This window comes from Cuculus canorus, chromosome 1, assembly GCF_017976375.1.
Source record: "Cuculus canorus isolate bCucCan1 chromosome 1, bCucCan1.pri, whole genome shotgun sequence".
NCBI lineage: Eukaryota > Metazoa > Chordata > Aves > Cuculiformes > Cuculidae > Cuculus > Cuculus canorus.
The window spans coordinates 99,351,064-99,375,426 of NC_071401.1; the positions used below are offsets into that span (position 1 = coordinate 99,351,064).

The window sequence follows — 24,363 nt, forward strand, 5'->3', positions numbered from 1 at the left end:
TCTCAATACTTTTTATACAGAGTAACAGCATTATACAGGCTCTGGTTCCAAAGAATGATCAGCACATGTCTGGGTAGACCAGAACAGCAATAAGCAGAGCACTATCTAGCAAGATGGAAATTGCCCTGCAATCAGCATGGCCAATGCCCACATCCACTAAGGGATTGTAATTGTCTCCTATACCACACAGACACTTCAAAGGTAAAAAAATATTAATAGGTATAGTGATGACTTTTCATTATGAAGACTTCCATGGAAACTGTTACACTTCTTGCAGTACTTGTGAAATTCTCTGTCCAAAGTACATGGAGAAAGTGTGGTATCTGTTGAAATCGCATTGTGATAAAAATATCAAAATGTCATGTAGCTCAGGGTATGCACGGATGTGTTCCTTGCCAGTTGCTAAGGGACTTTGCAGCCAACGCTTCAGTTATATTTAACTTCTGAAACAGTTTTGCAGACATATTATAATGCAACGTTTTGTTTCGCCTGATTCTTTTTATTTGATCCCTTCTTTCCAGGGAGATTTTTGGTATATTTGACACTAGCAGTTGTTTTGACCATGAAAATTTGGATTTAGGTCAGCTGTTCACAAGCAATTTATATGGTGACGCCAATTCTTCAGTAGGAATACTCCTACCACCAGAAAGCGAGATACATGCGTCAGACCTCAATAGTCTTTTAAATCACTTGCCTGTAGACTGAGGTGTGATAGAGTCATGTCCAAATTCACATTCTTATGCAAACCTCCCTCTTCAGACTTACCGTGATGCGATAAAGACTTTTGCTATAGTATGTGACTAAGAATAGCTGAGGGGAGAGGTTAGCTTGAAAATAAATGCTAGGCCATCCTTTATGTGCTGCTCTAGCCAGAAAATTAGTATTAAATATATGCACAGCTTTGCCTTTATACTCTTAAAACATATCACTTAAAATGCATTATCTCACAGGTTCTAACAAGCACATCAATGAACAAAGAGCTGGGAGGTGCTAACAGCCTTTGATGTCTCAAATCAGATAGGAATACTACAGTAGACAATTACACACATGGTTATGAATGTGGCCAAGTCCTGGTCAAGACTGAGACCTGCCCTTCCCCACAGACCAAACTCAGCTCAAGTGCATCAACCCGTAGACTATTAGCAATTCACTGCCAATCTCTTTCGAGTGCAGGCAGCTGAGGAAGGAAAGGCGCTCCACATCAGTTCCAGCATGACCCAGATCACCATGTTTATCACTGGATTTGACCTACTCTTAGCGTCAGGAGAAGACTGTGACTTATGACTATAACATGAGGAGGACACTGAGAGCCACAAGTGAACAGAGAAATTCTACAGCTACCCGATAAACAGTAAGGAAATGTTAAGACCCATGGCTGCAGTCTTTACACTCTGCAACTGACTTTTGCCCTCCCTGCTTTTCATTTCCCACTACCTCTGCCCAGTGATAAAATGTTTGAAAACATTTTATTGTGGGCAAAACTGAATAAATCTTTCACCACGCTTATTTCAGGAGCAAACAGATAAACCAGACATTAAAAGTTGTATGAAGAGGCCACAAGAAATATTCAGCTGAAACATAGTTTGGCAGTCTTTAGGAGATACGTAAGGTGACCTGGATTGCATATGCTCCTAGCTGTGCCCAATAAAAAATTGTTCAAGAAGAAATTTGGCCATCAATTACAATGATGCCTGTAATAGTATTACAATTATAGGAGTGATATTACATTAGTCAGTGCAAAATACCTACAGAAAATGTGTTTGTAACCTAAATAAGGACCAGTATGAAATAAGTATATTCTTATTTCTACAAATGTTGTTGTATTTAAATTAAATCAAGATTCCTGAATGCCCTTATTTTTATAAACTGAACTAACAAATCCTGAACCCCAAAGTCCAGTGCATTTTATTTGTTGAATAATAAAACTTTTGACTTATGCAACCAGTTCCCATTGAATCCAAATTTGATAAAAGTTTACTAATGGAAAGCAGGAAGAATTGGTAATGCTTCATTTTGAGGGCATACAGGCCTATATAGGTTATTTAGGAATAAAACTTAGGAATAAAATTTGGGGGCTCCTAAAATTCCTGCACCTATTTTTTTTCTGCAAGTTTGATAATTAGCTCATGTAAAAGCAGAAATTATGAGGAAACAGGGAAGAAAAAAAGGTAATCATGCATATCACAAAGATAACATAGAAATCCTAGAGAAACATAGCTAAAGATATAGAGAAACAATTTCCATAAATACTCTTGTTCAGTACAGTCGTTTGCCCTGAACGACAGTGCATTCCCTTGCCCTGCACAAGAGCCAAACCACTCACATTGCTCAGCAACCAATAAAAGAGTGTATAGAATAGAAATGTTAATTATGGGCAAACCTTTCAGTAGTCACAAACAGTGATGGGAAAACAGTTCTGCAAAATCAAATGAATTTCCAAAACAAAACAAAACAAAACAAAACAAAAAAAAAAAAAAAAAAAGAAAAGAAGGAGTAAGGTTATTGGTCCTCTTTTGAGGATTTTTTTTAACAACATCAGGACTTTCACCTGTTATTCAGTGGGCCTCATGTGCCACCTGCTGTTTTAATTCTAAATTATAGCAGTTTATGAAAGAAGCTATCATTCTGCAGCATTTAACAATGAAAAAGCTGTAAAAGCGAGGGCAGGGAGGGAAACAGCAATTTATACAAACACTAGTAAAGAAATTAAAACCTAACCGTTGTTAATACTGCTCAGATGCTAACTCTATTTATGTCTAATCCATTAAAAAAAACTATTCTTGCACTGTAGAATAAAATACGATGATCTATTAGCTCCATCTGGTGGCTTACATTGCATTACAATTTTATTTAAAGCCTTGATTTTTTTTCAAGTAGTACTAGAAATTCATTAAAGCGACAAGGTTTATGCATTTTCTAGGTTTTTATCCCACTAACTGAAATTCTGCAACAAATCAGTACGTTTTGCTTTCAAAATCTTGATTTGCACAAAATATGATTAGAGTTGATATGGATTAGATACGATACGGATTGCAAATATGCACACATGCGCTTTCCAGTCTCCAACAACCCAGCTAAACTCCCTGGGGTTATTCACAGAAACAGATTTATGCCCTTGCAGGACTATACGGGTGGTGTGTGACAACACTACACATTTGTTAGGAATCAAGCCTTTTGGAAATGTCCCCTCACAACAGGTTTCACGTTCACATATTGCAAAACATTTGTGTGCCTCCCTGCATGCTCACAGCAGCACAGCTAGCAATAGGGGGAGAAACAAAGCAATTGCCGAGTTCTTTACTAAAACACTTCCTTGGATATTATATAAAGGCCAGGAAGATTTTTGTCTTAATCACAGAGCTGTTGAGAACAGAACTAAAACTTAAACCTTTCCACAAGAGCACAGTTTGAAACGTGGGAGATGATCCGTGGAAGTCTTCGAGGAAAATTTTTTGTAGGCGAGTGCCACCTGGTGGAACATAGGGAAGACTTGTCACAGCAAAACCAGCCGTTTTAAGGTGGTCAGGACCTTTTCAAAATACACATTTTATCCCAAAAAGCCACGGCAAAATGTGACTATAGCAGCTGTGTGGACACATCCTGGGTGGACACCCAAGTGACCTACCTTTAGCCCCTGCTGATCTACGCGTTACACCAATTTCTAAGACTAAGACCAAGACACGGACTAAGAGGGGGTTGTATTTTTAATTAATGACTTTGCAAGCAGTTTTGACTCTAATGTTAAAGTTCAAAAATAAACTATATAAAAGCCTTCCTTTCGGTTCTATGTTTTATATACCATACTTCTAGACTTTTAAATTTCTAATGCCCTCAATATTCAAAGCACATACAGCTGCTAGATACGTACCGTATTGTACAAAACTTAACAGCATGAATGAACCGTACCTTTGCTGCAAGTTTTTTATTCTAAGAAAAGCACAACAGAGTTAGGTACCAAAAAACTAAGGTAAGGATAGAGATTGGCACACACCTCTGACTATTGAACAAAAAAATTAGGCTTCTTTTGAAAGGATAGTTTCACTCCTGACAGGCAGCAATTGCAAAGACAAGATTCTGCTCAAAAGGCCCAGCATTTCCTGCTGTAAACCAAGGAAAATCCCTCATTTGAGGCCCAGTTCTGGTTTTGTTCATCACTCTGTGAGACAACAGCACTTTTGTGGAATAAATAACCAGAAACTCAGGTTCATCTTTTCATAGGTCTTTTGCATCGCTTCAAAGAAACGTGCTGTTCTAAACTTGTATGATTTAAAGGAGACCGTGGGAAATAAATGTATTATTGGAATTTAGCAGGCAATCAAGCTGTGTAATTGACACAGCAGCCTGACTCCAAGTTTATCTGACCTGGTTTAAGTTAGGAAGAAACCCCTTTGGTTTAGATTTAGTGGCATAAATGGGACAGACGCTCCATCTGAAGAGAACAGCGGACACACAAAATTTCAGAAGTGTTTCCTTTGTCACAATGGTAACTTCACAAGATGGATATATTTTGCTACTCTGTTATCACTCCCCCAGTTTTACACTTGTGTTAAACACAGCCTGGGCTGACATCAAGACACCTTTGGGTGATTTGGAGGCTGGGGAGCCCCGACAACAGATACCCCGCTTCCCTTTGCGTTCCCACATTTGCACACCATTTCTTTGCCCTGATCCTCCAGAAAGGCCTCAAAAAGAGGGAGCGCAGCTTTTCTGGGGCTGAACGCATCGCCCATGAAGAATTAAGCGGATTAGCTGTACCGCTCCGGTTGGTTATGGCTTCAAAGGAAAACATCGGCTGCACCTACGTCAATGTTTAAGTGATTTAAAAGTCCCCATTTCCCAGAAGTACAGGTGCACCGCTGGCCGGAGCTATTCGGGACAGCAAAGGGCAAGAATTTATTAAGGGAAAAAAAAAAAAAAAAAGGAAAGGGAAAGCCACTAGCGTGACCAGGGATCCCGGTTTCCCGGGAGCTCCGCGGCGCCCACCTGCCGACCCACCCGGGATGGAGCGGGGGGCCCGCGGCTCTCCCCGGGGGCCCCCGGAGGGGCGGGGGCTGCGGGGAGGCGTGTGCAGGGCTCATCCCTCCCTCTCCCCCCGCATCCCGCCCCGGCGGGGGGAGGCGGGGGCCGCCCGCGGCCGCGTTACGCACGCAGTGAGCTCAGCGGCGCGGCGGGGGGCGGCCCGGGGACATAAAGGGCGGCGGCAGCAGCTCCGCTCGCCGCATTCAGCCCCGCGCGGCGGCGGCGGAGGAGAAGGAGCAGGAGGCGCCCGGAGCGCAGCGAAAAAGGGCAGCGCGGGGCGCTCTGGGTCTCGGCTCGGCAAAGGACTGGGGGAGGCTGCTCGGGCGGCTCCGCGGCGCTGTGGGAGCGCAGAAGACCGTCCCTCGCCCGGAGCTGCTGGTGCTGCTGGAGAGAGTTGAGGAGGAGCGAAGAAGGAGAAACGAGAAAAGAAAAGAAAACAAAACAACCAAACAAAAAAGAACAGAAACAAAAAAAAAAAACCCAACTAAAAGAGGACTGACAGACTGATAGACGGAGAGACTGCTGGTGCCGTCGCAGACCCTCTCGCTCCCCGGCCATGGGGAAGCCGGCGCCGCCTCGGCAGTGACCGCCCGCAGAGACCCCCCTCCCAAAAAAAAAAAAAAACCTGAAAAAAAGCAAAAAAAGCTCCACGGTCTCTCTCTCGACCTAAGCAAACCCAGGCGCCCCCGCGGGGCTGAGCGATGCGGAGCGGGGCGCGGCTGGCGCTGCTGGCGGCGCTGCTGGGGCTGTGCCTGGCGGAGCGGCGGGCGCTGGTGCAGCCGCGCCGCTTGGGCGCCCAGCGGATCCGCCTGGACGCCTTCGGGGAGCGGCTGACGCTGGAGCTGCGGCCCGACAGCAGCTTCCTGGCCCCGGGTCTCACCCTGCAGCACCTGGGCGGGCCGCCGCCGCCGCCGCAGCGCGACCTCTCCCCATGCTTCTACTCCGGCACCGTCAACGGGGACCCGAGCTCGGCCGCCGCCCTCAGCCTCTGCGCGGGGATGCGCGGCGCCTTCTCCCTGCGGGGACGGCGGTACCTCATCCAGCCGGCCTCCGGCACCCCGCACCGATACGGCCCCCACCTGCTCCGCCTCCGCGGGGCCCCCCGGGACCGACCCGCCGCCCGCTGCGCCGTGGCCGAACCGGGGGAGACCGCGGGACCGGAGTCCGCCGGGCGCGCAGGTACCGCCGCGCTGCCCCCCGCGGGGAGGGAGGGGGAGAGATGAGGGGGGAGTTACCCCTCGATGGGGAGGGGGGAGAGTTTGCCTCGCCCCGCGCTCGCCCGCGCACCCCCGGCATCGCCATCCCGAGGGGCGGAGTGGGGAGGGTGCGGGTCCACGTATCGCTCCTCCGCCCGTGGGCGGCTTGATTCAACAGAGGATGCCCCGGTTTGGGGGCGTGGGGCGGTGGGGTGCATCGCTTAGCTGCAACTCTTGAGTTTCGGCAAGTTTGGGATTCGTTGTGGTGGTCTCTTGCACCAGCGATTCTCTGTTTTGCTCACCTGCATGCCTGTCCAGGTATCGCCCCTCTGCCTGTGGGCAGCTCAGTTCAACAGGGGATGCCCAAGTTTTGGGGAGCTGGAGCCGGGCATGCAGCGGTGGGATGCATCCCTTCGGTGCAGATCTTGAGTGTTGACAAGTTTGGGGGTCTTTACAGTGGTCTCTTGCACAAGTGATTCTCTGTTTTGCTCACCTGCGTGTGGGTCCAAGTATCACCGCTCCACCTGTGGGCGGCTCGATTCAATAGACTTCAACAGAGGGTGACCAAGTTTAGGGGGCTGGAGCCAAATGTGAGGCCATGGGGTGCGTCCCTTGGGTGTAGGTCTCGAGTATCAATGGGTTTGGGATTCTTTGCCGGTGTCTCTTGCACTAGTGATTCTCTCTTTTGCTCACCTGCATGTGGGTCCAGGTATCACCCCTCTGCCTGTGGGCAGCTCTATTCAACAGAGGCTGACCAAGTTTTGGGGGGCTGGAGCTGGGCGTGGAGCGATGGGGTATATGCCTTAGGTGCAAATCTTGAGTATCTGCAAGTTTGGGGGAGTCTTTACAGTGGTCTTTTGCACCGATGTTTCTCTGTTTCGCTCACCTGCACTTTCCTCCCTGTCTTTCTCTGTTCTTTAATGCAGAAACAAGAAGCAGGAGGAAGAAAAGGTTCGTGTCCAGCCCCCGCTACGTGGAGACCATGCTGGTAGCTGACCAGTCCATGGCTGAGTTCCATGGCAGCGGGCTGAAGCACTATCTACTGACACTGCTTTCCGTGGCAGCCAAGCTGTACAAGCACCCCAGCATCCGTAACTCCATCAGCCTCGTAGTAGTGAAAATCATGGTCATTTACGAAGAGCGGAAGGGACCCGATATCTCTTCCAATGCAGCCCTGACTTTAAGAAACTTCTGCAGCTGGCAGAAGCAGCACAACCCGCCCAGTGACCGGCACGCAGAGCACTACGACACAGCAATCCTCTTCACCAGGCAGGTGAGGGACACGGAGGTCAAATCCATCCACATGCCCATTGCTCCCTACCTCTGAAGGTCGCCTCTGCCTCTGAGAAAGTGTTGAGAGGCAGTTTTGTGCCACCACAGCTTCAGCAAAGTAGGCTAAAAATGAAATTAACTGCTTTTAGGTAGTCGTTTATTCTGCTGTTTGCGCCATCTCAGGTGAAATTCACAGTATATGCAACGTATTTCTGCTTCTTTTATTTTTAGCAGATTTAGTTTGGAAATTATGCATTTTATTTCTACGTGTAACCCTTGTGTATGTTCCAAAGACAGATTTTTGCCATCATACCCACTGAAGTGCTGAATATTTATGCTCTTTCCATAAGTAAAGGCAAACTGCCAGGGCTGGATATTTCTTGCCAAGGTTAAGTCTCTGATCTGATTAATAATGAAACTGCCTTTTTTTACAGGACCTTTGCGGTGCCAAGACATGTGATACTCTTGGGATGGCTGATGTGGGAACAGTTTGTGACCTAAACCGCAGTTGCTCTATCATAGAAGACGATGGTTTACAGGCTGCCTTTACAACAGCCCACGAGCTAGGTACTTGAAACTTTGAAAGGCGATTTCATATGATTAATTTAAGCTACCTCGATGCCATAAAGCCAAGACCTGCGCAGCCCACACCATGGGCTTGCCTTGCAGGGCACGGAGCCCCCCGTGCTGCCTGGGTGCAGTTGGGAGGAGGCAAAGCTTTGCCAAGTAGCAGAGCTGAACTGTGGAAAGCAAATCCGGTCTGCATTACATTGTCTGCAAGAGCTGTGTATTTGACTGACAACAGAAAAAAAGCATGTGAGAAGCCTGTGAGGGGGTGAAGATACAGTGTCATCTGCTTAAAATTTGGCAGCATTCAGATTCAGGTTACTATTTAAAGATCGGGCTATGAGCAGCTCTAGAGTAGTATTTATTGGTAATGCATATGACAGATTTCTGAAAGTCACAGACTTTTTTTTTTTCGTTTTTAAGGTCACGTGTTTAACATGCCTCATGACGATGCAAAGCAATGTGCTGGTATTAATGGAATAAGCCGGGATTTCCACATGATGGCATCTATGCTTTCCAATCTGGATCGCAGCCAGCCTTGGTCTCCATGCAGTGCCTACATGATTACAACATTTTTGGATAACGGTCATGGTAAGTTTATTAAACTTTCCATTCATGTGGCATTTAAGCTCCTGTGCTTTACTGCTTTGTTCTTTTTTATTTATTTGTTTGTTTGTTCTTTTTTCTTAATGCAGTGCTTTCTGCTACAGCGTATAGTTAACTTTTTACATGCTCCCAATGAATTTAGAAGACCCTTAGTTTTACAGAAATGGTAGCGCAAATTTCCTCAAAGACATGTTACAAAGCAAATGCAGTTCCCTTTTGAAACCACATTCACTGACTCCTTTTTTTTCTTTTTCTTCCTTTTCAGGTGAGTGTTTGTTGGACAAGCCGCACAAACCAATCCAACTTCCTTCTGACTTGCCTGGCACGTTGTACGATGCCAACAGACAGTGCCAGTTTACATTTGGAGATGAGTCCAAGCACTGCCCCGATGCAGCCAGTACGTGTACGACGCTGTGGTGTACTGGCACTTCTGGAGGACTGCTTGTGTGCCAAACCAAACATTTCCCTTGGGCAGACGGCACCAGTTGTGGGGAAGGGAAGTGGTGCATGAATGGCAAGTGTGTGAATAAAACTGAAAAGAAGCATTATGATGTAAGTATTAAAAAAAGAAAGCAGAATATATTCTGGCTTGCAGAGTAGCACAGATAATGCATCAGTGGGAGTGAATCAGTTAAGTGCTTGAGTAACTGGAGGCAGATAGCTGATAAAACAAGCTTGGAGAGGTTTTTTTTTTACAGGTGGCTTAGGTAAAAATGAGCATAGTTGTGGGTTTTGCGGTTTGGTTTTGCTTCCAGGGTATTGATATTTTTTTCTGCTTTTCTTTGTCATTCCAGACACCAGTGCATGGAAGCTGGGGATCCTGGGGTGCGTGGGGAGAGTGCTCCCGAACCTGTGGTGGTGGAGTGCAGTACTCCTTCAGGGAGTGTGACAACCCCATCCCAAGGAATGGGGGGAAGTACTGTGAAGGAAAGCGGGTGCAATACAGATCATGTAACATCGAGGACTGTCCGGACAACGATGGTAATCTTTTTTCCCATTCTTGAGGTGGAGGAAGGGTATCTTGGAGAGGAAGACCATGCACAGAAGATGATCTAATATCCTCCTGTCTTTCCTCTGCCTGCAGGCAAAACCTTTAGGGAGGAACAATGTGAAAAGCACAATGAGTTTTCCAAGTCTCCCTTTGGAAGTGGACCCGCAGTGGAGTGGACACCCAAGTTTGCCGGTGTCTCTCCAAAGGATAGATGCAAGCTCATCTGCCGAGCAAAAGGAACAGGATACTTCTTTGTTTTACAGCCAAAGGTATTTCAAAACTATACCTCTTCCATCTAATCATGAATAAGATTTCTGTTTCTTCTTTCTGTGAAGTTTAGAGTCAAGGAGTGGAAATCTGAAATTACGTCTTCATCATATTAAGTTCTTCCTACATGTGATCAGTACAAGCATGCTTTGAATATTCTGGCACAGTTCTTCCCATTACTTCACACATACCGCCTCTTCTACCCACTCCACCCTAGTTCCGTTTCCTCTCCTTCCACCAATATCATTACACTGAGATATGTTTGGAAAACTGTGAGGGTTCTTTGCCAAAACATCGGTGCTTTCTCATCCCAGTTACTAATATGCTGACAGCTTAAAATAAACAGAAGGAAAAATGTTCATCTTCAATAGCTACTTGAACTCACTGTCAGAAGATGTTGGGAACCAATAACTACCAGGGCAATGACACAGATGTTTTTTGAGGAGCAGCACTCCTAGAAATAAAAGATACGCTGAACACCATTAAAAGCAATTTTGGTCCCGTGCTTTGAGGACATGAATACCTTCTACTGACATTAGAAATCACATTCTTTCTTTATGTGAAATGAATAAAACAGTTGTGGGTGGAGGAAGTTGAGGAGGGGATTAATAGAAAACTAAATTGATTGTTTCCTCCTGTCACCATGGCATCATTTTTGCAAGTAAGATGAAGTAGCACTACATACCTCCTTTTGTCTATGAGCTGCTTTTGGTTTTGGTTTCAAAAGCCTTGAAAATACAGGTTTTGCAGGTCTTCCACCTGTCCCTATTTTCTATGTGTCTATGTTATGCAATTTCAAAGCAATGTGCATCTTCTAATCAAATGCCCTACTGCTTCCTTCCTGCAAAGGTTGTGGACGGTACCCCATGTAGTCCTGATTCCACCTCCGTCTGCGTCCAGGGACAGTGCGTAAAGGCTGGCTGCGACCGTATGATAGGCTCCAATAAGAAATTTGACAAATGTGGTATCTGTGGTGGCAATGGATCTACTTGCAAGAAAGTGTCTGGCACGCTTGTTAGAGCAAAGTGAGTGTATAACTGCTACTATTAATTTGTTCTGGTGAATGTTTTGTGGGTGTAAGCTTTGGGTTTCCAGGTCAGTGCGGTGTTGTCCCAGTGTATTGTTGGAACTGGGATTTCATCTGTCAGAGCCCTCTGACTGAAGATAACTTACAGTGAGATCCCAGCAAATGAGGCTCCTTCCACGTGGTCACGCCTCTGCCGTAGCAGTAATGTGGGATGTGACTTTGCAAATTTCTTAATCCATTAATTCAATTAGGTTGGCAGCTCACGAGCTTAACGATTTGGCTTCAAATGAAATTCAGTCTTGTGCCAGGCAGCTTCTTCCTTTTTGCAGGAAAGAGCAGAGGACTCAAGTCTTTATATTTTTTTCTTGGTCAGGCCTGGCTACCATGATGTTGTCACCATTCCAGCCGGGGCGACGAATATCGAGGTGAAGCAGCGAAACCACAGGGGTGCGAGACACGATGGCAGCTTCCTTGCCATCAAAGCCGTTGATGGCACCTACATCCTCAATGGCGATTACACCCTGTCAACGCTAGAGCAGGACATCACCTACAAGGGCAGTGTGCTGAGGTATAGTGGTTCCTCTGCTGCCCTGGAGAGGATACGCAGCTTCAGTCCTCTGAAGGAGCCTCTGACCATCCAGGTCCTAACGGTGGGGGACCTCCCACAACCCAAGATCAAGTTCACCTATTTCGTGAAGAAGCCCACTCAGCCTGGGTCAGAGAAAGTGCCGAGTAGAAAGAAAGAGTCCTTCAATGCTATCAGGGAGATCATCTCCTCTGAGTGGGTCATTGAGGAGTGGGGAGAGTGCTCCAAGTCATGTGGCTCAGGCTGGCAGCGACGGGCAGTGGAATGCCGGGACCCCCGAGGGCGTCCAGCTGATGACTGCGCCCGGGAGCTGAAGCCCAGTGACGTCCGGCCCTGCGCTGATGTGCCCTGCCCGCAATGGCAGCTGGGGGACTGGTCACCTTGCTCAAAGACATGCGGGAAAGGTTTCAAGAAGAGATTGTTGAAATGTATTTCTTATGATGGCAGCGTGCTGCCTCAAGAAAGCTGTGAGCCTTCAAAGAAACCAAAACACCTGATAGACTTCTGCAACGTTACGGACTGCAGTTAAATAGTATAAGTTGGGAAAGCTAAATTTTTTTATTATTTTATTTTTTTCCTTCCAAACAATGCACTGAAAAAAAGAGGGCTAGAGGCAGCGCATATGTTTTTGCATACAAAATTCATGGTGAGGATCCATTGAGGTGGGAAAGCGCAACTAGCTTGAGTTGGCGTTGCATAAAAGTATACCCTGCCAACTGAAAATTTGATAGGATAGCAGACCCATGTCACTCACTCGTCTTCAGCAGATAAGGCCCGAGGCATTATAATTGCCTTTTTTTAAAGTCTGATACAAATTAAACAAAATGTGAGCAGTGGCCAAAATCAGTTTAAGCAAACATTTTTGGATTCGGTTATTTCTCCCTTCTTTTGGATTTATATTGTGGTACCGATTAAGTCCCCGTGTGTAGGAAGGGGAAGGAAAGGGGAGTGGAAAAGATAGCTTAAAATAATTGGTCAGGGCTTACCTACCTCACAAAGAGCAAAAAACAGGATTGAAAAGGAGCTTTAACTATATCATTCATGGCTGCTATTATTTCAGAGAATAGTTTTATATAAAAATAAAGCCATATTCTCTACCTGTAAAGAGTGAGAAATATCAAGAACAGTCAGTCAACTCCACAAATAACTAGAATTTCTTTTTTTTTTTTTTTTTTAAGTATCTTTATGTCATCCCAATGTATCTGTCTAGTTCTCTCATCCACTCCCATGCCATTGTGGTGACATGTAATCCAGAGGCTAGAAAAAGTGGAAGTCTTCATGGAGCAGGTGGCCTCTGTGAATAGTAGTGGCTCTTTATGCCTTCTGCTTCCACTGGCTTTTCTGTTTGGAGTTTGGTCCTACCATCCTCTCAAACAGACTGATGGCATTTGTGAGCATTTGAGTCATGCTTTCACCTTCAAGTCTTTTACCTTACCCCAGCTAATGGAAATTATTTGCATTTGGGTTAAAAAAGATCAAAGAAATCCAGCTATGAATAGGAACTTCTCCTATGTGGCCTCGCATGGGTTTGTAGTGCTCAAGTCACTGATAAGGCCAGAAGACAAAGCTGAAGGATAGCAGGTCCATCCACAGCAATACGCCAACATTCATATAATTAAAGTTTGTGCCAGTCCATAGACAATGAGAGAATATGGCTTTCCATATGTATATAGTAAAATATATTACTATAGATTTTATATACTTCATAAGTATTTTATATTTCTTTGCCTTCTGGGAAGGGTTATAATTTGTAATAAATGCATATAATGAGCGTATTTATTTTTATACTTCTTGTCTAATGTGATCTTCTAAGTTATCGCTTTTTTAAAAGGACATATAACAAGGATAGAGTATTTATACAGTATAATATGTTACTAGAGGTAATAAATGAACCCTATAAATTTTGGAAATGGAGCGTCTTTATTTCACTGGAGTAAAACCAGTCTATCAAGTGGAAAGAGCCTGAAATCTAAAGTAATGTTACAAAAAAATCTAAACCACATTTTTCAGAATGACTGGTAGCTTAGGCTACTAATTGACTGTGTTAGTGAAGGGGGTTGGAAAACTCTGCCCATAATGCCATATACCATGTTAAAAGGGGTAATTTTGTGTTTTATTACTTAACCACTACCAGGGTGCTCAGCACTGTTATTTCATCTTTTGAAAAAAATGGAGTGTAACTAGACTGATGCCACTGGTTTTAATAACTGCTTACAGAGGGAATATTGCTGTCAGTGGTGTTCATAACCAACAAAGTATGTAGAAAAGTAGCAGTTTTACCTGCTCCACTTAACCTTATCCCTACTGGGAAAGAAGCAGTGAAAATTCAAAACCATTAACTAGCAGTCAGAGGTTTCCCTCGCAAATTTCTGGAGGGCCTCCTGATCATGCTTTTCTGATTAGAAGTACAGTATGAATGAGCTGTTCTGATGCTGTTGGTAACACGTTTTATAATGTTAAAATACATACTAATCATGAAGAAACTGGTTTTTGCTCCCTCATTTCTGATCTCATGACCACTGCAGTTGAGGGAAAATCTTCTGTTCAACTCAGTAGGATTTTTGCCATGGAATTTGAGACATCAGTCATTTATGAATACTTTTGGCTTTGTGTCATGTAAAAATCTACTAAGACTTCCTTTGCCAATGTTTGGACTCTGTCTTGCAGAAATAGTTCCCACTTTATTCCACGGATAAAATCCTGGCCTCTCTATAAGCACACAGAAAAAAATATCACTTCACGCTTCATTGAACATTGCTTTGTCTTTGACATGCACAAATACTGGGGAACATTTTACTTCTCACATTATTTAAGAGGAAGCCAATTGCCTTCTGTTTTATAAATACATCAAAGTATTTATAAATGCGACATAATGCTTTATTTAATTGTACATACGTATAAATGCACATGTATATTTTACTACAACGGATTAAAATTAGGAATATACACATTTTCAAGACAACCCCCCCCCCATTTTTATTTTTGTTTTCTGGTGGTGGTCTTATTCCTTGCAGACTTCATATCCTAACACATAGCTGTTGGTTGACGTTGCCTGATACACTCTCCATTAAGAGCCAGAGGACCTACAGTCCTGAAACTGCATGACTACCATATCTACAGAATTGGTGAGGTCCCGTGACTGCTGGATGACTTTGATTGCACAAATTTGCTCTCATCAACCTGGAAGAAACATTCAAGGCAGGGCTAAGAAAGCCTTGTGAAGGAAACAGCTTCTCCAAGACCTAACTGTATCAATTAAAGCAAGCCCAAGGCGCTGATATGCTCTTGCTTTTTGCAGTAGCGCTTAAGGAGACTCTTGGGAGAGAAAACTGCTGTTTTACAGGCACCGCCTTTCACACTGAAGGGAATTTGGCTCCAATCAAATGCAGCAAATTCCCCCTTTTTTAACAAAAGATGATGAGGTGTTCTGCATTTCCAAAATGCTTCACCTCATATTACCCAGATTAGATCAGTCAGCCCTATGGTGAACTAGAGCTAAGTGAGGAGTCAGAGCCGGTGAGGGAAATCAAACACATTCAATATTTGGCAATAAGAAATGGCAATAACAACATTTTGTTATTTATTTTTTTTTTTTAGATTCTGGTAGATGACTGCATAATAAAATGAGTAATGAGCTAATAAAAAGTTATGATACAAAGGCAGCCTATCTTCTATGGCAGCATTAATTTCTTTAGAGCATAATTAGCAGGAGGTCAACATATTACCGATAGTTGTAGCACAGTTGACCAAGACTGAATTTTCAAGTCACAGTTTACTGGCTGCATAATCTTCTTTGACTAGATCATGTCTTCTCAGCAGTTGCATCTATTATACAGAATATGGTTCATGAAATTATATCCTATTTTTAATAGGGTTGAGTGATAAAAAGCATGCTCCAAATAACGTATTAATTACGCAATGCACTCAAAGAACTGCTACCTCTCTAAGTACCCTTTAGTTACAAGAAAGTCTACTGCTCTGGGTGATCCAACAAGAGGAAACAAACAAAAAAAATGAAGCACAGTTTAGCAGTGTAGAAATCAAGGCCACAATTAAACACATCCCCTGAACCAAGAGTCTGGCAATTTATAGCTTTTATTACAAAGTGCTGGATAGTTAAGTTTGTTTCGTGTGCACATTTGTTACTGTGAGCAGGAATTGGAACACTTTATTAATGACTCATAAGAGACACTCTCAGGAGCAGAAGTGGCACTGAAGCTTGTGGGAGGGTGAGTATAAGAGCTCATGCTCTCTGCCAGCCCTTGGGTCAGGGCTGCTGGTTCCACTGACGCCCAAATGGGTTTCAGACTCTACTCAAAAATTGTTGGTTTTCAACCAGTTTGCCTCAGTTGTCCAGCTTGACAGGTTGGTTGGGAGGTTTCCAGTGTTCAAATCCAGACGCTATAGCCTTTTGTTTTTTAACATTTTGATGTTGTAAGATAAATAGGTTTAGAAGAGTAGTGTGGGCTCGGTAGATGAAATTTGTGTCTTCAAGTATTTTCAGAAGTGTGAGGAGAGCCCAATGTCTAAAGAAATGAAATGCATCTTCCTTAATTGGCCTTGATTTCATTGCTTTCAAGGCTGAGTGATCTTCCAGTTCTTGGCAAGGCTAAATTCTCTCTGTTGGCAGAGTAGAACAAAATTAAGGCAATGTAATGAGTAGTTCTTTGCCATTTCAGGCAGCATGAGAGGAAAAACTCTTTCCAGCCTTTCAGTGGCATTAAAGACCTTGACATTGGGACAGAGGTCCAGTCTGAGCGCTAGATCTCCAGAACCCAGTCTTCACACTTCACCAACTAAGGTAGAAAATAAGTGGGAGTTCAAAGAGGAAAATAGTTGTACTGGAGAACTACCTGGTCAGATGCAAAATTGTTGTATCTGTGCTGAATAAGCTCTGTAAATGGTGCTACTAGAAAATTTGGAGTAGATGTTTTCCTGTGGCACTGTTAAAATCATGAAGAACATGATTTACTGCTTGAAATTGTATTAACAATAAATAGGGAAAAAATACAGCATGTGACAGAGTTCTTAGGCTGCTGCGTTCCCCTCTCTTTAGTCCAATTGCTGTAAAAACAAGAGATGTTGGTGTTGCCCAAATAACCACCTTGACACTGATTGTAATATATGTGGTTTCAGAGCAGAGGAAGGTTGGTTGCTATTAGAGAAATTGGTTCTGTGTGAGCGTTCAGAGTAAAGAAATAGTTCTATATATCTGGTATGGAAAAATCCTGAAATTGTCTACAGCTGCTATATACTTTAGCAGCTGATACCTACATTTCAGAGCCATCAGTTTCCTGAGTATATTTGGAGTTGTAATTTTAGTGTCAGGGCATTGATTTACAGAATAAAAGACCCAGAGTTACGTATTTGAACAACACTGAATTGTCAGATAGGAGGAAAGCTGGCGTTTCACCTTCTGAAATGCAGCTCCATATAGCATGTAATGTGACAGCTGGATTCCTTCATTTGCAGTTCCATAGCAGGTTTCATGCAGACCAACGTCTCCGAGCACCGTTAATGTTTTGGTAGAAGTCTGTCACAACTTACACAGAAAAATGACTGAGACCTTTTATTTTATCATTGCCACAGCACAAGGGAGTGAGCAGATGTGAAGTAAGGTGATTTGTTCAATGTTGTAGAACAAATTGGTGATACGGTCTCGATAGGGAGAAAATTTTACACAAAACATCTTAAGCCACTAACTAGGTGAGGGAATGGAGAAGACAATACTCCTGAAGAAATTCAGAAAGGCAGCTTCAGAAGAATGGCCCAGACTCTTCAGCAAACACTCCCTCCATAATGTCTGGCTTCTGCTCATCAGCTGTCTATGAAATCGCTCACACAGCTTTGTTTCAACAGCCCAACATTATTCTGGGTCTCACACACCTGGGAAAGCTTTCCATCTCATGCGATTGCAAACAGGCCTACCAGCCACCACTGGGAGCAAAGACCAAATCCCGTGTGATATGGTCATGACTGCTTAGTCTTCAAGGCAAAGAGGGTATGTTTAGGTGAAAAATTTTCCTAGCAAAGGTCACTTAAATACTGTGAACTGATCACCCACAACCTTCAAAAACAGAGGCAAATCCCTAGGGCATGTCTAGGCTACAACAGGAGTGTAAATTAACATTCAGCAGTACCTCCTATTTTGCATAAACTTTTTCATTTTGCCCCATTTTGCATAAAAAGAGTACGATGTTATCATGTCTGGAGGTAGAAGGAGAACAGATCAGGGTATTGCCACCTCTCCTAGCAGTGCATACTTGATATTTCTTCCATGGCAGCGCCAAATCATGATGCTGTCCTAGTAAAATAGCAGCCACAAACATGCATTCATGCTGGATATTCCACTTCAAAATGCAAACCAGCCTGCATCGGCGAGAGGGGAAGTCAAAACACAGTTATCGGGTTCACAACAAGTGGTGATATGAACATGGTGTTTTAATAAATGTTTGTGCTCCCGAAGCCTGGGGCAGACTGATTACTGCTAGAGATCAAAGTAGCATTGTTTGGACTCGCAGATCTATTTTACAGTACCCAACAGTGTAAGAGGGTCTTGTGCAAAAGAGATTTAATGTTGGACAATAGAAGTACAGTTTCATACAAGATCCTTGCCTGTAAGCTGGCTACATGTGCTTGATAGCTTCAGTGAGATGAAGTATAGTCCTTTGTTTTATTGCAGCCTGTGACCATAACCTAATGAGTTCCCAGATGCCTGGACAATATTAAAATTTAAGCATCCCAAATCTCAGGCAAATCACTGCAAAATCTCTCATCCTTAATATACTGTACTTTTATGTAAGAATGCTACAAAACTAATTTGAGTTTCTACCAGGCCAAGATTCTTCCCAGATATTCCGTTAGAAAATAAGAATTTCTCCAATATGAGTTGCACTCAACTATAATATATTTTCCTACAAGCGCAGAAAGGAGCTGGTTGTTCCAATGTAGTGGGAATAATTGGAGCTAAGGACAGAGGGAAGTCATATGGTAGAGATTATAATCAGGGAACTGAAAGCAGTGGTCATTTTAATTGTGCACCAATACATTTTTCAGTGTAACTGAAACAATATGCCTGTCTTCTCCCAAGCAATTTAAATATATACTGCTACTTGGTAAGATTTTTATGTATAACACTGGAGATGAAATTAGGGATATGAAAACAAATTCAAATATTTGGATTAACGCAACACATGTTAATGAGAAATCTTTTTTAATTTTTTATTCTAACTGAAAAGGAATGCCGTGAAAAAATTATGAAGCTCTAAAGCAATTCACTTCTGCTTTTCTTATTCTGTTTGATTCAATTTTCTGACAGCCAGACCGGCAAAAATAATGGATGGTGCAATATCAAGAGAGAGGGAGGCTCAAGGGAGAACACTGAAGGCACAGTTAAACACAAAAACGTGGGTCATTCTGCAATGTCTGGCAGATGGGCAGTGGCCAATCACCAGGGCATTTATACTAGAAATATCCTCAAAGCTGCACAGATATCGACCACATCCTACTAAAGTCTGTACTTCTCATGTTTCTCACACCTATGATCCACTTTTGCCTACCAAGAGCTTTGAATAATTAACTTAAATAGCAAAACCATGAAATACTCTTTAAACTTTTTTTTGCTATTTAAGTTTAAATAGCCTTGTAAGTTAAAATGGCCTTGTCTGTAGCTACTTTAATAAAAGAAACATGTCTTGTGGGTACAGCTCTGATTCAACAGGACACTTAAGTACATGCTCATACCCATCATGGTTTAGGACAAGCACTGGTAAAAGCTGAGAGAACCGAAAGGAAGGCTTACCTTCTTTTGCCAAATCTGAGTCTTAGTTACATGTTGAAATAACTCCAGAGGCCAAACTTTGATAAGAAGCTTTTTGTAGAGATAAAACTGTGGGAGGAAGGGAAGGGAGGAGAAGAGAAGGGAGGAGAAGAGAAGGGAGGAGAAGAGAAGGGAAGGGAAGGGAAGGGAAGGGAAGGGAAGGGAAGGGAAGGGAAGGGAAGGGAAGGGAAGGGAAGGGAAGGGAAGGGAAGGGAAGGGAAGGGAAGGGAAGGGAAGGGAAGGGAAGGGAAGGGAAGGGAAGGGAAGGGAAGGGAAGGGAAGGGAAGGGAAGGGAAGGGAAGGGAAGGGAAGGGAAGGGAAGGGAAGGGAAGGGAGAGGACTGTGGAATTGTTAATTATGAAAACTTTTGAAACATATGTCAGAAATTAGATTTCAGAATCAGGTCTGGGCAGATTTAGATGTGAATTAAATGCAATGTAATCTCCACCTCCTTTCTCTCTCACAGTATACAAACACAAACATTTGGAGTATGCTAAAATAATGAAGACTGATGTTTTCCATTTCTCATTATCCTCCTGCTGGAACAAGTGCAGAGCACAACACAGAAGCACTAGAGGGACTCAGCTGCCTTTGATGAATTAAAAAAAAAAAAAGATTAAAAATACCTTTGCACGTGTTTCCTCTTGATTCCTTTAATTTATAGTTTTATTTATTTCACTTTTAAAGGAATAATAGTTGATGTCAGATTGGACAGCCCCCAGAGTAACATTTGAATTCAGCTCCAGCTGGAATGGATCCAAGGGGACACTAAACAGCTGCCTGGCAGACAAGAAGGTCAGAGGCATTAAAGAATATAAATGTAAAAATCCTGCATAAAATAATTTTGAATCTGATATAAGCTTGTAAAAGCCAGGCAATTCAGAGCTAATGCTTCCATTTGCACAGGGGAAAAAAATTGTATAAGCCTGTTTCCAAAGCTCAGTCTGAAATAATGGATATTACCCACATAAGGGCACTGACTTTGGTGAGGCTAAATCATACACTTACAACTTTATTCCAGGTTTTAAATTAGATTCCTGTTGGTTTGACTTTAAAAATCAGTAGATTATTATTATTTAAGTCTGTGCCACAGATGTTCCCAGCATTGCTTTAACTGCAAGGAATGAATGAGAGAGCTCCTGCCTTTGAGGTGTAGTGCAGAGGAGGAGGAGGCAGAAACTGACACCGTCCTGCTAAAGACACCTCCAGTGCTGTGAGGGCAGGAGAGGGCTTTGCAGATGGATTCTCCTACAGGCAGATGGGTCCTTGAGAGTTTCTGGGTCGAAGTTCACTGACAACACTGACAGAATATTTGTTGGGAATTTGACAGGTATGTGAGCACTTGAAAGTCTCTGGGTTGCTCACAGCAGTATGGAAATTTCACTTTCTAGTATTGAGAGGGACAGGCAAAGACTTGAAGGTGAAGATGAAGATATTGGCAACATCAGCTAGTTTAAAGCAAGTTAGTTACATCATCTTGGTACCAGTGGTGCTGTGGGGTTTTGCAAAGCAGCCTCTCTCACCAGGTTCCCCTTCCCCAGCCTCTGCTGAGCTGAAGACCAATCAAAACCCACTCCACAATGGGCCCAAACACAACTGTACGCTGTCCGTAGCCAGGGTGAACCTAATCTGAGCTCAGAGCTACCAAAATAACTTGCATGTTTGGCATCATTGGTTCTACTCCTCACTGGTTTCTTTCAAGACACGTCCTCACTGGTAGCATGCAAATTATTTGTTCTAAGAATGAAAAATAAAGCCAAAGTTTGCACATTACATTCTTTAAAGAGCTTCCCATTGGAAATGGTTGATCTGATGACTGTTTGCAGACTATCTAATGATGTGGAGCAACAAAGCTGCCTGTAAGGATGAATAGGGCATAACTTCCAAGAACAGAGATAGTGGGTCCCAGTCATTCAGCTCAAACAGTTTTGCAGTGGCAACACTACAAAGGACCTTGTTAAACCAGGAGGGCATGAAATCTAATTTATTGTCTCCAGCAGAGACTTGGTCTAGTGATTCGACCTGAAGAGGAACACTGTGTCAGAGAACAAAAAATACAATTTCATAAAGTCACCTACTGTCCAGGTGTTTTCAGCTGCCAGTTCTGGGAGAGTATCACTTTTTTTTTTTTTTTTTAAATGTCAGTGACAATGGAGGGTCCTTTGACAGAACTGGGTGGAAGAGTGATGTTTGACATGGTGTTATCCAGACAGCTCTGCACCCATAAAGACCTGCTCTGTCATGTAGTGGTTCTGGGAGCTATGTAGCAAAAACCAAACACATGGTGGGTTTTTTCAGCACAAAACCCCATGTATTCTACAATTGGCATTTGATTTCAATTGAGTACTAGGAAAATACTTCAAAGAATGGAAATAATTTCCTACTTAAGACCTGAACTGCTAAAAGGTGAGTGTTTGGCACATACATTTTTGTGACTCTAGAGGAGAATTTTTTTATTTACAGGCATGCTGCTTAGCTGCTTTTCACCACAATTCACATAGCCATGGGTTTTTCCATCTACCTGAGTATCTGACATCCTGAATGTCAAGTAGTCTAAATCTACTTCATGTTATCCTGCAGTGGAGCCTGATGTATATTGTAGCCAGCCAGTTCTCTCCCTGCTTTGGGTCTGCCTACGCATCTGACTAGTGAGAGCTTGTTTGCTTTTGCTAGGGGCTGTTTGACAAACTCACACAAGACCTGCCTAAGTAAGACTGGCTCTTAAGAGCATTTCTGGCATAGTAATGTCATTGAAGAACACGGAAAAGAAAAACACAGCCCAGTTTGTTATAGCTGTAACAGCAAAAAAACCCAATGAAGATGCATTTATACTGGCCTAAGCCCGTTATTCTATTCTGAGAACTGATCTAAGCTATACCAACAAGGAAATTTAATTTGCTGATCTAAATTAGGTTTGCACTTTCACATGTACAGAAATAGCTCCACTGGTTAAAGCCACGTTAGCAAACCCAGTTACATACAGACAAGTATTAAATAGCTTTCTCTCTTTTGCATGATTCAGGAAATCAGTCTCCCTCTCTCCCTTGGTTTTCATGTTGAGTAGGAGGAAAAAAGGAGGCAATAACTCTGTTCTCTCTACTGCTTCTCCTTGCTGCTCAGAGGTGCAGATCACAAGGCCAGTGCTCCTGCTTTTCTCCCTCATTTCAACCTACAATATGAGGAGACTGTGAAGGAGTTTGGCTGTCACACATCTTCTCTTACATGTCCTTGTGTCCCTGCTTGTTGTCCACTACCTTTAAATATCTGGGCCATCAGAAACATGGTGCAGATTTCAGAATGTTTCAGGAACTCGATGACATACAAGGTTTGTTGACAACTCCACCAAAACCATCTTAATGGGCATACCTTTATAAATAAGCATTCAAAGCCCAGGAGAGTCAAAATTTCACCTCACTTGCCATGTCAGCTGGCTGAAGATAACAAAACCCACCCCATATGCTTCTCAGCAGGGTCTGTGGTGGAAAAGCTGACAAACTCTCAGTAGGCAAAGCACAGTCAGCCACATTTTAAAATCTGAGAATGGCAGCATTATTTTTGGAAACAATAAATGCTATTTTTAAACAATTTAATATTACAGTCCTTTGAAATCCAAATGTGAAGGCAGTGTCATGCAGAAGCAACAGTTACAGCAGTCTTGTTTAAGCTTAAATTTAACATCAAATAGTCATTACAAGTCATAGGCGAGCTTTGTTCCCTAGCAATAAGATGTCTGCACATTACAGATGCACGACTTCTTCAAAGAACTGCCAGATTATGGGATTACTTTAAGGAAAATTTCGCAATGGCATTTGATTCCTTTCTGATGAAGTGATTTTCCACACCACTTTGCTCTTATAGCATATTGGCAGATGAAGAGAGACTGGGGAATGAAATGCATTTGGTAGTACTACATAGTAATGATAAATGCAAACCTCAGTGTCCTGATTAAGGACTACAGCCCAATGGATATACTTATAACAGTAAAGCCACGTGAGGTCAATGCAATTCCCTTTATAAGGAGAGTTAAATCAGTCCATTGCTCTTAGAAAAGTCACAGCAGGAAGGTTTGGGCCCAGAACTTTTAAAGTCACAATTATGACTGGAAACACTTATGAAGTAGAATTTTAAATAATCCACATTCTCCAGTTTATCAAATTTAAATGCAGAGCAAGGATGGCACAGCCACCAGAAGGGAGGAGAGAGGGGAAATGAGGAAAATGTTAGCTATAGCACTTTCCTCCATCACAGGCAAATGGAGGAAGTGGCCAGGCAGCCTTCACTCGAAGAACATCACAAGGGACCCAAGGGCTGTTTGGGTGGGCTTCCTCCATGCTAGGTACATGGAGCAGCTTTGCTGGGAAAGTGTCCCACGTCTCCCAAAGGGGGGCCAGTCCTTGGAGGGGGAAGAAGATGGAGCAGCTTCACAGACTCCTTATCCTGCTGAAGAAGGGGAAGCAATGGCAGCAAGGGTCAGCGTTTGGCCCATTTGTTAACTTAAATAGTTTGCTAGTATTTGATTATGGGCTATCCCTGCTGAGCAAGACTGCAGATTCAGATAAGGCTTTTGACTTGGAAAAAATCTTATTGTGGGCACCTATGACAGGAGAGACACACAGGTGAGAGGGCTGTTCTCCAAAGAAGCAGCTCTCAGCACTGACATTTTATTTGCAGTATGTATGGGTCAGAGCCTTTTTTCTCCTGTTTCACAAATCCAAGGGCCGTTCCCAAGATAACTCCACCACTTTAGGGGAATGATTATGTCCTCCTTCCCAGCCAGCAGTGTGCCAGGAAAGCCATGAATGCTAGCAAAGGTCAGGCATGCCGGGCCAGGAGGTTGCCTGCACCTTCCCTACTCTGCCCATGCTGATCACTTTAATGTGACCCAGGTAGCAGATGCGAGAAATATGCCTTGGAAGAAAAGACTGAGTGGGATACATTGGCTGCAGCTCTTAAATTAGCTGCAGCTGGTTGAATTTGAGGCAGCGACTTTTTCTTCCTCTCCTTGTTCAATGC

General features: G+C 43.3%; 1 protein-coding gene across 1 annotated transcript; it reads left to right on the forward strand.

The window, feature by feature from the left end:
- Positions 1–5,213: 5,213 nt before the first annotated feature.
- On the forward strand, positions 5,214–13,990 carry ADAMTS1 (ADAM metallopeptidase with thrombospondin type 1 motif 1). The gene is made up of 9 exons (XM_054087276.1): positions 5,214–6,198; positions 7,142–7,488; positions 7,922–8,054; positions 8,478–8,645; positions 8,926–9,212; positions 9,455–9,641; positions 9,745–9,920; positions 10,768–10,943; positions 11,319–13,990. The coding sequence occupies exons 1-9, from the start codon at positions 5,721–5,723 to the stop codon at positions 12,058–12,060; spliced, it is 2,694 nt and encodes an 897-aa protein (XP_053943251.1). The 5' UTR covers positions 5,214–5,720; the 3' UTR covers positions 12,061–13,990.
- Positions 13,991–24,363: the final 10,373 nt, after the last annotated feature.

Excerpts from the sequence above, each read along its gene's own strand:
- ADAMTS1 (XM_054087276.1), top strand. The coding sequence starts at position 5,721 with ATGCGGAGCGGGGCGCGGCTGGCGCTGCTGGCGGCGCTGCTGGGGCTG. Across the intron at positions 8,055-8,477 it reads TACAACAGCCCACGAGCTAG|GTCACGTGTTTAACATGCCT; the intron begins GTACTTGAAACT and ends TTCGTTTTTAAG. Across the intron at positions 10,944-11,318 it reads GGCACGCTTGTTAGAGCAAA|GCCTGGCTACCATGATGTTG; the intron begins GTGAGTGTATAA and ends TTTCTTGGTCAG.